Genomic DNA, 15,783 nt, shown 5'->3' with positions numbered 1-15,783 from the left:
TTCTCCCAATTCAATGATTTGTGCATCTTGCTTTTTTATTATGAATTCTGTTAATATATATTAATGTACAGATCTGTATTAATAGGATTCACATTTTTCCCGAGTAACCATTCTGAATTTTATTTTGTTTTACTCCTTTACTTCTCTGATGCTTCAGCTGAATCTTATTTGAGACTGTTCCTGACCTTTCATGTGATTTTCCTTACAGATGGCATTGGAGTCAAGAGGGATTATAAACAGGCCTTGAAGTATTTTAACTTAGCTTCTCAGGGAGGCCATATCTTGGCTTTCTATAACCTAGCACAGATGCACGCCAGCGGCACAGGTGTGATGCGATCCTGCCACAATGCAGTAGAGGTGAGGGCTCTTCTACCAACTTCTGTACAGGAAATTAATTTTCTCAGTCGGAAAGTCTACTGTTGTTTTTTTGTTTGTTTAATATATTTTTATTGATCTCAGAGAGGAAGAAAGTGGGAGAGAGAGATAGAAACATCAATGATGAGAGAGAATCATTGATCGGCTGCCTCCTGCACGCCCCACACAGGGGATTGAGCCCACAACCCGGGCATGTGCCCTGACCAGGAATCGAACAGTGACCTCCTGGTTCATAGGTTGTCGCTCAATCACTGAGCCACGCCAGCTGGACGGAAAGTCTACTGTTTTAATTGTTGTTTTCTTGTGTGATTTCTTCTAGAGTTGAAACAGACTCAGCCTACTGGTATATTAAGGGAAGACTGAGGGTCTGTGTGGGGCCATGACACTTATTTCATTTACCCTCCCTATTAGAATCAGTGTTAATAAGGGCAGATATTATGTCTGCTGTCTCTAGCACCTAAGACAGTATCTGAGACATAGTGTCAAAAAAGCGTACACTAGGATGCTAAATGAATGTTACAAAAGGGGATGCTAATATCTCCTAATTGGCACTTCAGAGTGACATTGATATATGTTTACAAAGTTTCTAAAGCTTTCTCTGATCCAGTTTCCTTGCTTGTAAAATGTAGCTGTTAATAGGACTCACCTTATAGAGTGGACTCTATGGGAGGGGTAAGTGAGTTAATGTCCGTATTATACATAAATCACTAGAACGGTTTCTGACCAGTGTCAGTGGTATATAATTGTTTGCTGTTATTTGTATAACCTATTATAAAGATTAAGTGAAAGCTTTAAATATATATCCCAGACTTTTACGTATATTCAGTAAAATTACCCGACATTGAAAGAGCGTGCTTAACACTCACATGGCTAGTGTGAAAAATGATTTTCTAGCTTCTCTTTCTTATTCTTTTGTTGATTTTTTTTTTCTTTCCTGTTCTCACAGTTGTTTAAGAATGTGTGTGAACGGGGCCGCTGGTCCGAGAGGCTTATGACTGCCTATAACAGCTATAAAGACGGCGACTACAACGCTGCCGTGATCCAGTACCTCCTGCTGGCCGAGCAGGGCTACGAAGTGGCACAGAGCAACGCCGCCTTCATCCTCGACCAGAGTAAGGTTCACCTGAGTGCCGCCTCGGGTTCGGAATGCAAGGACGCACATCAGGTTACCTGTCTAAAAGGAAAAGCCACAAAGAACGTACTTTGTTGCTGTAAATAGAACTTGTCCCTCTTGTTTAAGTTATTTTACTTCAGATCTCTCAGCCATCCAACTTAGTTTTATAGAGTTGACAGTAGAAATAGATTTGACAATCATCATAAAATTGGCTGCTGCTTTCCGCAAATACATTTTCACAATATAGCAGATACAAAATATTGTTTTTCCAGCTTATGTACGTCCTCAGAGTGGCCCAGTACTCAGTCTCATTGGTTCTGTGGATAAAACGTGTTTCAGGACATAACGTTGTCCTAAATTCAGTGATTCCTTGGAACTCAGTATTTTATTCTAGTACTTGTTTAATTTTAATACAATATATTTCCCATTTATTATTTGTTATATTCCAATTCTTATTTCAGTTATGCTCCACATACTCGTTCTAGCTTGAAAATGAAGCCTAAAAGTCTAGTGCCTTTCCCTAAATGCCTGGTTTGTGTTACCTCTTTCCCTGCAGGAGAAGCCACCATTGTAGGTGAGAATGAAACCTACCCCAGAGCTTTGCTCCACTGGAACAGGGCTGCCTCGCAAGGTGAGTGGTTGGTTCATCTTAAAGGATAAGAGTTTCACCCAGAAACCTCTCTTTATTTTGTTTTTTTCGGGGTGTTTTTTAAAATCTCCCATAAAAATTAAGTCCTGTCATTCATCACCTTAAAATTAAGTAGAGATACTATTGCTTAACTTATTAGCTTCGTGATTGGTATTTATTCTTAAAATGGAAATTCTAATCCCAGGGCTTCTAAACTGAATTGTAAGGTGTTTGTACTAGATGTTTAAGCAATGCTATGGTTTTCTCTCTGGTTTTTAGTTTGAACCCCATATATTGTGTAAATGAAAATTGAATAGAATATTAGTACAAACCCCAAAAGGTTTTAACCTTTCTCCAATTTTTCATTTGACTGTTCCTTTCTCTCACAAACTACTCTCCACATTGTGTGCCTATCATCCCTTCTTCAAGCATAAACAAGGGTCCAGTTAAATGATTTTAAAATGTAAATGACATCATAGAGTAGAGCATGATCTTTTAAAGAATATTATTGGAGCCTAGCTGGTTTGGCTCAGTGGATAGAGCGTTGGCCTGTAGACTGAAGGGTCCCGGGTTCGATTCAGGTCAAGGGCACATGCCTGGGTTGTGGGCTCTATCCCCAGTGGGAAGTGTGCAGGAGGAACCGGTCAATGATTCTCTCTCATCATTGATGTTTCTCTCTCTCTCTCCCTCTCCCTTCCTCTCTGAAATCAATAAAAATATATTTTTTTTAAAAAAGAATATTGGAGACATGGGGGGTAGGTGTTGCCACCTACCTTGTTCTACCTCTTCTTGACTATTACAAAGCCCTCTTCAGAAGAGTAGTTCTAATTTAAATTTTTACTGAATTTATAGCTTAGCTAAAGGGTTGGTTGTAAAATTTGTGTACTACAAATTAAAATTCTGTTTTATATAATCATGTTAACAGGAAGAGAAATAACAGTGTGATCTGTTTTAAACACTTTATTTATTGGCAATTTTGCATTTAACTTTTGTTTAAGGCTATACTGTGGCTAGAATTAAACTTGGAGACTACCATTTCTATGGTTTTGGCACCGATGTGGATTACGAGACTGCGTTTATTCATTATCGTCTAGCATCTGAGCAACAACACAGCGCACAGGCTATGTTTAATCTGGGATATATGCATGAGAAAGGACTAGGCATTAAACAGGTGAGCAGCGCATCAAATTAATGTTTGAATAATATAAACTGATTTGGGGGAAAGGTCTGCATTTTTATAGAAAGTGGGCTTTCTTTGGAATGTGCTCAGATTTTATATACTAAGTTGTGAGGCAGTTTTGTAATATTTCACAAAATTGCCCCTGCATCTCTCTCATCTTTCAGCATGCACACATATTGATATCCACACTCTTATATTTAGAATATTAAGCCAAAAACAGATTCATGAAAACAGATAGGCAATGCAGCTTCTACTGATAACTCCTCGTTTGAAAAACTGTCCAACCATAATCAGACAAATTCTATTGCTTCTAAATTATTTTGAAATGAATTAAGATGATTGCTATTGATAAACTTATTCCTGATTCTTTTTCAATTAAAAAATGTTTTATCAATTACAGTTACATTCAATATTATTTTATACTACAGGCCTGGTGCACGAACATGCACCAGTGGGGTCCCTTGGCCTGGCCTGCGGGATTGGGCTCTTTGACATCCCATGAGGGGTCCCGTATTGCGAGAGGGCGCAGGCCAAGCTGAGGGACCCCACCAGAGCACGATCAGGGCCGGGGAGGGCTCCAGGGAGTGTCTGGCCCATCTTGCTCAGTCCCCATTGGCCGGACCCCAGCAGCAGAGCGGCTGCCCCCTGGTGGTCAGTGCATGTCATAGTGAGCAGTTGAGCAGCCTTAGCATTTCATTAGCATATTAGGCTTTGATTGGTTGAATGGAAGACTAGATGTCCGGACACTTAGCATATTAGGCTTTTATTATATAGGACTAGTGGCCCAGTGCACGAAATTCATGCACAGGGGGCATTCCCTCAGCCCAGCCTTCACCCTCTCAAATCAGGGACCCCTTGGGGGATGTCCGACTGCTGGTTTAGGCACAATCTGTCAGTCAGACATCCCTCTCACAATCTGGGACTGCTGGCTTCTAATCACTCACCTGTCTGCCTGCCTGATCGCCCCTAATCTCTGCCTGCCTGCCTGATTGCCCCTAACTGCCCCTGCCTGCCTGATCGCCCCTAACTGCCCTCCCCTGCCGGCCTGATCTCGCCCCCAACTGCCCTCCCCTGCCGGCCTGATCTCACCCCCAACTGCCCTCTCTGCCTTGGCCCCCACCACCATGGCTTTGTCCGGAAGGAAGTCGGATATTGGAAGATGGCTGGTCGGCCCGGTCTAATTAGCATATTACCCTTTTAGTAGTATAGATTATATAGGATAGGATTGCTTAAATGAGGGGGAAAAGCCTTTTTCAGCAGGAGGAGATGCTCTTGGCAGACAAAAATACATAATCCCTATATCTGGACTGATAGCCAGCCATATGCACTATACTGCCAAACCAGTCATTAAAAAATTGAACTGCTTTCTTACACCTTACACCAAACAGCCCTTAAAACCCCTCCACACCCCCTACCTTAGGTTCTGCCTTCGTAGTTCACCCAGATTAGGTTCTGATTGGTCAATTTCTATGCCAGTCAGAGTCAAAAGCTCTGCCTCCTAGGCAGCCATTGGCTCCTCACAGTTCACCCAGATTTGGTTATGATTGGTCGGTTTCTATGCCAGTTAGCGTCTCCGGGCCTATCTCTGGGCCTGATCAGAGAGGCGGGGCTGATCAGCAGCCCCCTCGGAGGCCCGGAGAGAAAGAGAGAGGCAAGGGCTGATGAACAGCTGCCACAGAGGCTATGGATCAGACCCTGCTTCTCCAGGCCTCTCTCTGGGCCTGATCTGCAGCCCCCTGGGCAGTCAGTGCTGGGTCGCTGTGCTCACAGTAGGACTGCAGGACTGACTTCTGGTCAGTCGAGCCTTCGGTTGTTACGGACCCTGGGTTTTTATATATTAGGATTAGTTCCCATTGTACCACAGTGAGTCCTCCACTCCCCTCCCCTTATTTCTGATTCTTAAGCCTTCCTAGTGAAGTCTAACAGTCTTTAGACCCATGGTCTTAGGTTTTGCGCATGTACCCTTAAAATTTTTGAAAAATTAATATCAACTTGTGCATTTTTAAGTTGACATTTAAAATTTTTCATCATAGTCCAGCCAGCATGGCTCAGTGGTTGAGCGCAGACCTGTGAACCAGGAAGTCAGGGTTCAGTTCCCAGTCAGGGCACGTGCCGGGTTGCTGGCTCAATCCCCAGTGGGGGGTGTGCAGGAGGCATCTATTCAATGATTCTTTCTCATCATTGATGTTTCTGTCTCTCTCCCTTTCCCTTTCTCTCTGAAATAAATAAAATAAATAAATAAATAAAATTTTTCAGCATAAGTTTCAAAGGGTCTAAGTTCTAGCTATTTTAAATAAGATCATTTTTTTTTTAAATTTCTTTATTAAGGTGTCACATATTTGTCCTCATCCTCCCATTCCCATCCCACACCCCTCCCCACGGATGCCCCAACCCCCTGTTGAACTTAACCATTGGTTAGGCTCATATGCATGCACACAAGTCCTTTGGTTGATCTCTCCCCCCTCCCCCCACCCTCCCCTATCCTCTCTCTGAGGCCCGATAGTCCGATCGATGCCTCCTTGTTTCTGGTTCTGTTCTTGTTCATCAGTCTATGTTGTTCATCATTTCCCCTAGATGAGCGAGATCATGTGTCACTAGAGATATACTTATATGAACTGAATGTGAGATGAGCAATAATAGTTATGCTGACAGGCAAATGAATCAGTCTGTAGTGAGTTTCTTTCTGGACCAACAGTTCTTTTGAGACCCAATATCAATGTCCACCAGTTCCTTATGTGTACATGTCGGCATTGACCCCTCAGCTCTGGATGGTGGACAAATGGTGGTAATGCAGGTTCGATTCCCTCTGGTTGGGTCTCGGCCGGACCCAGGGGCACGGCTTCATCCGGACCCAGGGGCACGTGGCCTCACCCGGACCCAGGTGCGCGCGGCTTCCCCCGGACCCGGGACCCAGCCTCACCCGGATCCAGGGGCACATGGCCTCACCTAGACCCGGGATCCAGCTTCACCCGGACCCAGGGGCGCATGGTCTCACCCGAACTCAGGGGCGCGTGGCCTCACCTGGGCCCGGGACCCAGCCTCACCCGGATCCAGGGGCACACGGCCTCACCCGGACCCGGAATCTAGCTTCCCCCAGACCCAGGGGCGCGTGGCCTCACCCGGACCCAGGGGCGCGTGGCCTCTCCCAGACCCAGGGGCGCGTGGCCTCACCCGGACCCGGGATCTAGCTTCCCCCAGACCCAGGGGCGCGTGGCCTCTCCCAGACCCAGGGTCGCGTGGCCTCACCCGGATCCAGGGGCCCATGGAAGATCGTTTTTAATAGAATGTTTAAATTACTCTAAATAATTTGACATACCCATTATTAATTTTTTAAAAAATATGTAGTAATTCTTTAATTGCATATTGCATCTTTTTCTTTTCTCCCTGAATTCATATTTTTAGTCCAGTATTCCCATTGAAATGTATACTAATTGTATGTTTGATGACTAATATAAAAATCACATGTAAGTTGTGACCTTTATAGACTACACCTAGGAATCAAGACTAAAGTCATATAACTCTGATACTACTTTTATAATAGGTTATAAAACAAGAACCTAATCAGTGTGCTTTTCTCATCTCATTTAATTTGTAATAGGATGTATAGCTTATGTAAATTCTTATGAAAAAAATGAATGTGATAAAAGGCATCAGAGTGATGAGAGAGAACTCTAGGATTCAACTTTTAAGAATAATTACGTGTAAAAATAACAGTAAATCCAGTCATTTTTATAAGACATCATAATGACCTTTTCCCATTTTGTTCTTATTTTTTAAATGCAAGAGACATTCCTGCTACTAAAATCTAATCAGCATCTAGTGTAACTAGAAAAATATTAAATATTAATAAGACAAGGATTGATTATAATTGAAATAAATAATTCAGGATATATTTGATAACTTCAATTTAATTACCTTTAATTAACTTCAATTTATCAAACACATATAGCCTGTGTTATCACATAGTTTGATCCATGAACTTGAAAAATAAGGCAGTTCAAAAAAATGTTATGTATTTTTTTAAAAATCAAAGACACTAACCATACTATTACAGTTGCTTGAAGGTGCTCTTCTTTTCAACTAGTGACATACCCCAGGTACATATAGGGAATAACTGAAAGCAATTATTTATATTTAGATATGTGGGGGGAAGTCATCTTTAATGCTTAGCCTTTCTTTCCCATGTCTCATGGAATTTTTTCCTAGGAGGTTGATATCCTTTGACAGTAGTCAGGGTATAGAAGTAAGGTTGGTAAATGAAAATTTCACAACTCCTGCCATCCCATTCTACATAGATCTGAATACTCCAACTTGTGCCAAAATTACCAGTGACTTGCTTTGCCCTTCACAGAAATCTGTCTAAGACAGGGAGACACAGGATGTGCCTTAACAGTGTCCCTGCCAATGTCCCTTGGGAAATCTTGACTGTCTATTCCAGTTTGAAGTTCACTGCTCCAAACTGAAACCTGGAGCTGGCTGTAGTTTTAAGCAGGAAAAAATTAACTTGCAACTCACAGGTCAGCCCTGGAAGTGTCCAGATTAACAGTGTTATGTGCAGCTGTAAGATGGTGCAGCATTTACCTCTGAAAGTCTACACAGCAAGTGGATGTCAGATTGGAGGGGAGCATGAATGAAGTCTTAAAATTTTTCAATTAAATTTTTCCAAATTAATCTGTTAGGTAATTAACAATTACAACGTGGGTTTTTCTTTAGGTAAGGGAAATTTTAAAATGAAACTTGAAAGATAAAATAAATTTTCCTAATGTATAAACTAAAAGACAATTATTCTTAATTTAACAAGAAATGAATTTGGGTTTATTACCTATCTTATAGGATATTCACCTTGCAAAGCGTTTTTATGACATGGCAGCCGAAGCCAGCCCAGATGCACAGGTACCAGTCTTCCTAGCGCTCTGCAAATTGGGCGTCGTCTATTTCTTGCAGTACATACGGGAAACAAATGTAAGTGGCCCACGCCTTTCAGTTAAATACAAATGATGTAACCTCAGTCCATAAACTTGTATTTTAAATGTTGGGGAAGAGGGGAGGAGTAGCCTGCGAGTGTCTCGTCTCTTTCCTTCTTTCCCCAGGTGAAGTACCCACAGCCCTCATCAGGTGAGGGATGAATGTGGCCACAAAGCTGTTCATAGTTTTCAGGTAGCATCACAACTGGTTACCCAGTGCTAAAGCATTTTGCATTGATGCAGATGTTGTTTGGGGAAAACTGAGACTGACCCATGGCAATTTGAAACAGTAGCTAACTAAATTCAGTAAACATTAAATCAGATGACTGCCTGCCTAGAAGTGACTCAGACCTCCCTAAGAAAAAGAGAATTTAGAAAAGGAAGAAGAAGTAGAACCTGAGAACCTCCCCAGGCTGTTGCACTTCAGATTCTTGTGATAGTGAAACATGTTAAAACCACCACCAGAATTGGTTCTCTAAAAATACCTTGAACTATTTAAATAAGCTAAAGGTAGAACCTAGATAGGAGATGGGTTAGCCATTCTCTTCCAAGCTGCCGACTTTAGTTAACAACGCTTATGTGTTGCTCTTAGGTTCTCCAGTTTTGCATTTTGTTTCCAATACCTAGAGTTCCTCATAACAGATTAACTAGTACAGCATTGGACTCTGAAAGTCTTCAAATATATGCAGAAACAAGGGCTATTTAACTTTAATTCATTCTGGGAAAGGATGGTGTTACCAATCTTTGGTTAACATCTTTCAGAACAGGTGGATACCTCATCTCAGCGATGGATTCCAGAATGGGTTCCCTCCTGTGTTACACAGATATAAATGTAGTCCATGGTGCTCCAGCATCTGTAAAGAGAAGTTTGACTTCCCCCTCATGCAGCCCTAGCCCGTGCTACTGAGGGCCCCATGTATAGGGCTCCAGAGGACTGAGATGTTGAGCTCTGTCCTACCAATATCTTATGTATTTGTAATGGCAAATTTGTAATTGCTTGGCAGCCTGGGCCAGGGCTGTACCCCCTGCTAATTGACAGAATCTTCGTTCCTTCAGTTAAAAAGCTAACAGTGTGATAGTGTGCTGTTTCTCTGCCAGGACTATTCCAGACCCTGTCTCTCACAATTTTTAAGACTAATAAACTATTGATTACAGTCTAGGATTTGATTATGCAATAAAATATATTCTTTCTTTTTAAGACAGAAATATAAAGACAATAAAATGCCCTGTAATCCTACCATGTAGATATTCTACCTTAAAAAAAAAAAAAAGTAATACCCTGCTGGTGTGGCTCAGAGGTTGAGCATCAACCTATGAACCAGGAGGTCATGGTTCGATCTCTGGTAGGGTACACGTCCAGGTTGCAGGCATGTACCCAGTAGGGGGCATGCAGGAGTCAGCCAATCAGTGATTCTCTCTCATCATTGATGTTTCTTTCTCTCTCTCCCTCTCCCTTCTCTGAAATCAGTAAAAATACATTTTTTTAAAGTAGTAAGTATTCATGGCAAGAAAGTCGAATAGTAAGATAAACACAAAATCTCCCATCTCCATTCCCTCCCCAGGAAACACAGTTAATAGTTTCTTGTAATCTTTCCAAAATAATATAGTGCCTGTACCGGCAAATATATATTACTAGAGGCCCAGTGCACAAAATTCGTGCATGGATAGGGTCCCTAGGCCTGGCCAGTGATCAGGGCCTATTGGGGCCTTCTGGCTGCCATCCAGGGCCTTCCTTCATTCCACGCCGCCCCCTGGTGGTCAGCGCACGTCATAGCGAGCGGTCGAACTCCTGAGGGGACACTTTGCATATTAACCTTTTATATATGGAGATGGAGACCTTTTGAATGTGATGTTATTTAAACACAAGGATTATACACATGTCTACTTTCTTTGTGAATAAATGGCAGTCAGAAAATAAGAGGAATCACTTAAGTGACACTAGGACAATTAAAATATCATAGACTAGCGCAGCCAGTGTGGTTCAGCAGTTGAGCAAGGAGGCCATGGTTCGATTCCAGTCAGGGCACATGCCTGGGTTGCGGGCTTGATCCCCAGTAGGGGGCATGCAGGAGGCAGCTGATTGATGCTGTTTCTCTCATCAATGTTTCTGTCCCACTCCCTTCCTCACTCACTCTCTAAATATATATATATATATATCCTATATATACCATAGACTAAAACCATGACTTTTAAGTTCAAATTCAGGTGTTAAATATTTACTTAAATCCTGACCAGAAAGCATTATTCATTCCTCTATGAAACATTTGGACTCTGCCGACTTCAGTTACCTGAGAGAAGTGATAACATAGCCCCGTGTCACTAGAGCAGAGCTTCTTAGCCACTGTGCCCTGACTGCAAATGGGCTCCAGGTGCATTGAGACTGACAGTTTTCCCTGACCCTCCCTCGCCCTCAGTGCTCATCTCAGATATTTTCTGGGGCAGGGGTCCTCAAACTTTTTAAACGGGGCCAGTTCACTGTCCCTCAGACCGTTGGAGGGCCGGACTATAGTTAAAAAAAAAACTATGAACAAATTTCTGTGCACACTGCACATATCTTACTTTGAAGTAAAAAAACAAAACAGCAAAACACCCGCATGTGGCCCTCGGGCCGTAGTTTGAGGACGCCTGTTCTGGGGGAAATGGTTGGGAATGCGTGCATTGGGTTGCTGATGGAAGGAAACCCTGCCAGACACTTCACATAGTCAACTGTTAAGAAATAATAGCTGTTCCTGAGATACATTATTTTTTGAGTTTCAATTTAAGGCTTTTAAACCCTTTTTAAAATAAAAACATTGAAAGATGTCCCTAAAACCAATTATTTTAATAAGTTCTGTATTTATCTCTAATTGGTGATATAATTTTCCTGATTTCTTCTCTGACACGTTAGTGAACATGATGATTTTTCTATTCCCATTAAGATTCGAGATGTATTTACCCAACTTGATATGGACCAGCTTTTGGGACCTGAGTGGGACCTTTACCTCATGACTATCATCGCGTTGCTGCTGGGAACAGTCATAGCTTACAGGCAGAGGCAGCACCAAGACATGCCCGGCCCCAGGCCCCCCGGGCCACGGCCAGCACCACCACAGCAGGAGGCGCCACCGGAGCAGCAGCCACCGCAGTAACAGCTGGGCCCAGCCTTGATCAGTGACAACCAAGGAAATCCTTTGCAGAGAACGCCTGCGTTTGATTTGGGACTCTGGCTCCGTGGCCACCTCCTGGAAGAGGCACAAGGAAGCATTGAATTCCTAAAGCTGCTTAGAATCTGATGCCTTTATTTTCAGGGATAAGTAACTCTTACCTAAACTGAGTTGAATTTCAGTGCCGTTTGGAATAACAATTCTCAGTGGCTTTCCTTTTTTTGTTTGTTCTGGAAACATACGTGAGACACTCAAAGTAATGTCTACTGTATCCAGCTCTCTTGGGTCCTTTTGGTCATTGTCTCAATGTGCATAAGTTCTCCGATCAACCATCTTCAAGGTCTTATGCATCGACACTAAAAACTGATGTGTGAAAAGGAAAACGCAGTTACTCGCAAGTTTAACCATAACACGTTTGAAAGTCTGGAAGTAGAACTTGCCTTTAACGTAAAAAAAAAAAAAAAAAGGCTTCAAAGTGTTTCAGAATGGCCATAGCAGAAACTTTTGCCAATCCACATGCAAGTACACGTATTCAGCACATTTGTTACTTTAAAAGGGAAGGAAGGGAGGTTTCTGACTGCTGGTGATTGTCATATTTTATACCACACTTCTCTCCTTCAGAGACTGAAAGGCCTTGTTAGCGTTATGTGTGAGCTTCATTTCTTTGGAATGGAATATCTATAAAACATTGTGAACTGATTCCTTGAGCTAACACATGCGTTTGCCCCACCTACTTAATGTAATTTGCTTGTTTTAAGTACGCAGAGCCTTGATCTGGAAGCCAGAGGATGGACTAAGTGGGAGAAATTAGAAAGCAATATTATAGAACCCTGCATGGGGTGCTAAGACCGTAGACATCCTTCCCCACCCAGTAGTTCCCAGGACTTACTTAGTTTGCATTTCTTATTGCAAAGGAGCAGATCACCCTCCTGAATTCTCTTAAGTATGAAATATCATTGCAAAGGTACGGCATATGGTGACTACCATTGTAATACTAAGGCTGAGACAGGATCTAGGATGCATGAAACTCAGTGGTTGAGGACAGCCAAAGCCTGTTCACACCGTTCAGGTGGATTTTTACTTCTGCAGTTTTATGTGACAGAAAGTCAGCCACTTGCTCAGCTGTCATAGTCACCACCCTCCCACTGTGAACACTAGAAAAACAAGGCTATTCCACTTGAGAATTGTCGGATTAAATTGTATGGAAAACAACCGTGAAGAAAACTTGCGAACTTCACATATCTTGCAAATGAAAAAATTAAACAGAGTTTGTATTTCTTTCCATTGTGTGAGACTACGTTTGCACCTGAGCAGGCTTTCTAGGCCTACTGACCTCAGTCTGTTTTCTTAACCTGTATACTCTCTTTCCACAACCCCTCACCTGCCGGAAAACTTGAAGAGTTTGTTACTGTAGAGTTGTAAGACTGGTTCCTGAAGTTGGGGTTGCATTTAGAACCAGATTTAATTAGCCAGTAATGAACATGAGGGCTTTAAATGTGAAGTTGTATGCTTTTTTTGCTTAAAGTAGATTTTATGAGACATCTGTAAGCAAACTTTCCTCTGAGATAATCGCCTTCAAGTGTGAAGAGGTGATCACAGTGAGAACCCTGTGTCTAAAAGTATATCTGAAAGGCAGGAACGGTTACTCTCAAAAAGTACAGTGCCACTTTGGGTAGCTCTTGTGAATATTACGACTTGTTTGATCTCTTACACTTGGCGATTTGAGAGCAGTGGATAGGATATGGGGGTGTCTTTACTGCCTCTGTCCCCACCCTTCAGAATCACTATCAGCCACGCTTCATTTCAAAGGAACTGTTTTAATTGATTTAAAGTTTAACTTCCTCTTTTTCCCCTCTACTACCCACCTACTTTCTCCTTTGGCAGCATTTTATTTCTCTCTCTCTACTTCCCTCCAATACTTGGAAAAAACATGTCCTATAACAGTGTGCACTACCAAAGCTAGATGGGAAGGGCAGTCTGATCTCATGCAGTAACAGGCTTCCTACCAGTTTGCCACCTGCCGTGTCCTTTTTATTATTAACTAGAGGCCCAATGCACAAAGTTCGTGCAAGAGTAGGCCTTCCTTTCCCCAGCTGCCGGCACCACTTCCCTCTGGCACCCGGGACCCAGGACCCGGGCTTCCCTCCAGCCGCCAGCAGGCACCCGGGACCCGGGCTTCGCAGCCCCGGCTACATCCTTGTCTGGTCTAATTAGCATATTACGCTTTTATTATTATAGATACTCCAAATACCCCTTTCTTGGCTTTTTCCATTTCCTGTTTTACCCTGGGTCTTTTGCTACTGGAAATTCGAACGGTATACTTAAAATAACTTAGTTCCTATGACTTCAGTCCTTCTGACTGTCTCAAAAGACTCTGCTCCCTTCTCAAGGAACTGGTGTTTCTCCTAAAATAATGCTCAATACTTAACCTAATCAAATGGCATCCATTTGAATAAAATGACAGTAACTAAAGCTAGTTAATGTCAGTGACATTAAACTAACTCCGGGACTCAGGAGTTTTAAGGGTAGCATTTAGCGTTAGCAGGTAGAGTGCGGCTTCATTTCTCCGCGGTTGCCCATCACCCCCGTCCCGTTTTCTAGTCTGTCTCTACTTAGGGCATACTCGCTCGTGCATTTGGTGGTTGCTCACTCAACTGTTTCAGAGTCTCCACATTATCTGTTTGCTTCCATTTTATGTTGCAAAGGTAGCATTGATGTTTGGGTTTCTTTTTTCTTCTTTTTGTGTTTGGAGTTTTTGTTTCTGTTTTCTGAGTGAGGCTTATCTTATTTTTTTGGTTACTATTCAAAGGCACAGAAAAATAATTCAAAACTCCTTTTTCAAAGTTTATTATTTAACACTTAAATGACATTAACTTGTATTACTCTTAAAACTCATGACGGTGTGTTACCCTTGTGCACATAAGGTTAATTTGCGAGAGTTTTACTGCCGAGCTGTCTTATCTTCGTGCCATTGGGAAGTTGTAGAAGCTTTTACTTGTGATCTGGTGATGATCTGATGCTTTATTTAATTAAAGGGCTACTGTTGCCTCCAGAAAACTTAAGTATTTCGTATAGATTTTTTTTTAATTTTTTGCTTTTTTTCCCCCCCTTTGCTCCTCACGTTTGTTCTTCTAACCAGTGTGTTGGAGGTATGCATGCAAACCTATAAATGAAGACCACAACTCTTGGTGTGTGTGGCATGTGTATTATTGTCTGACTACATCTACAGAACACTTCCTGTCCAGAGGTTTGGACTGGCATTTCACATGCACATTTCAAAATAAAATGCTTCAGGTAAAACAGACCCTTTATCTGCCAGGAAGGGCAACATGGGCTACGTTTGCCCCAATGACATCTCGTATTTGTTTTCAAAGTGAATGTAATACATGTTGCACAATATTAGGACTAGAGGTGTGCAAGAAATAGAGCAAAAGAAACTTCTATTTTCATGAAGATATTTTTATCAGTCATTGCTCACAAATACAAATGGAAAATATAAAATTTCTGAATACCACGTTGTCTGAGGCACTCCCTGATTTTTAATGTGGAGCAGTCATTGCAAAGTAGCTAAATTTCTCCTTCCACTTGGTATTTCAAGAAAATATAAAATAGCCCACGTAAAAAAAGATTTGTGTTTTAAAGTGACTATCTGCACAAGTAAAGATCTGATTTTGTGTGCATGAAAGGGACGTCTTGGTTATGTGCAACGAGTCATCTTGCGTGTGCTGTCTTTTCTATTTGGAATGACATGCAAGCTGACACTATTCTCTGATTTATAAAAAGAAATCAATGTTGAAACGATCAAGGTGCAACCACTATCAATATTGAGGAGAAGCTTTGAAAGACAGTAAGCTGGCATCGGAAGGAACACCATGGCAGACTTTATTTGTAAATTTATTTTGTATTTAATTAAATACAGTATAAAGGCTGGTGAAGTGTAATATAATTGTGTAAACAATCCTGTTAATAGAGAGATGTACAGATTCGTTTTGTACTGTACCTTGACCCTTGTGAAATAAAGATCCCACCTGGTTATCCTGTGTGCTGGAATGTGCCACGACCAAGCACCTTCCCGGTCGGCCTGTGCTTTAAACACCAATGGCTCCATTTCTAATGAACCTTTTTGCAATTTCAGAAGCCTCTGGAAACATTTATTTGGGGAAGTTTGAATCCATCTTTCCTTTCAACTCCTGAAATTCAGGTTTCTATAAATTAAATCTTACCCAGAGGAGACCATGAATTTGCTAGGAAATGTTACCTTTTTTTTTTCAGCCTATGATACATAGTAAGCATGATCCACTTTAATCCTGATGACAGGAAAAAGTATCTCAAGTTTCTTTATGCATGACCTTGTCCCAGAAAGTTTTAAGAGGGCTTAC

The 15,783-nt window shown here is 41.8% G+C and overlaps 1 protein-coding gene across 1 annotated transcript in view; it reads left to right on the top strand.

Annotated features, from left to right (window-relative positions):
• Positions 1-15,520, top strand: part of SEL1L (SEL1L adaptor subunit of SYVN1 ubiquitin ligase) — a 52,584-nt gene extending 37,064 nt beyond the window's left edge. Inside the window, exons 16-21 of the mRNA XM_079768821.1 lie at positions 209-357; positions 1,322-1,487; positions 2,046-2,120; positions 3,116-3,288; positions 8,131-8,259; positions 11,180-15,520. Coding sequence (XP_079624947.1) covers positions 209-357; positions 1,322-1,487; positions 2,046-2,120; positions 3,116-3,288; positions 8,131-8,259; positions 11,180-11,389 — 902 coding nt within the window. The 3' untranslated portion in view covers positions 11,390-15,520. The remainder of the gene's footprint in view (positions 1-208; positions 358-1,321; positions 1,488-2,045; positions 2,121-3,115; positions 3,289-8,130; positions 8,260-11,179) is intronic.
• Positions 15,521-15,783: the final 263 nt, after the last annotated feature.

This window comes from Cnephaeus nilssonii (assembly GCF_951640355.1).
Source record: "Cnephaeus nilssonii genome assembly, chromosome: 4".
Lineage (NCBI taxonomy): Eukaryota > Metazoa > Chordata > Mammalia > Chiroptera > Vespertilionidae > Cnephaeus > Cnephaeus nilssonii.
This window is presented reverse-complemented; position numbering and strand designations above follow the sequence as displayed.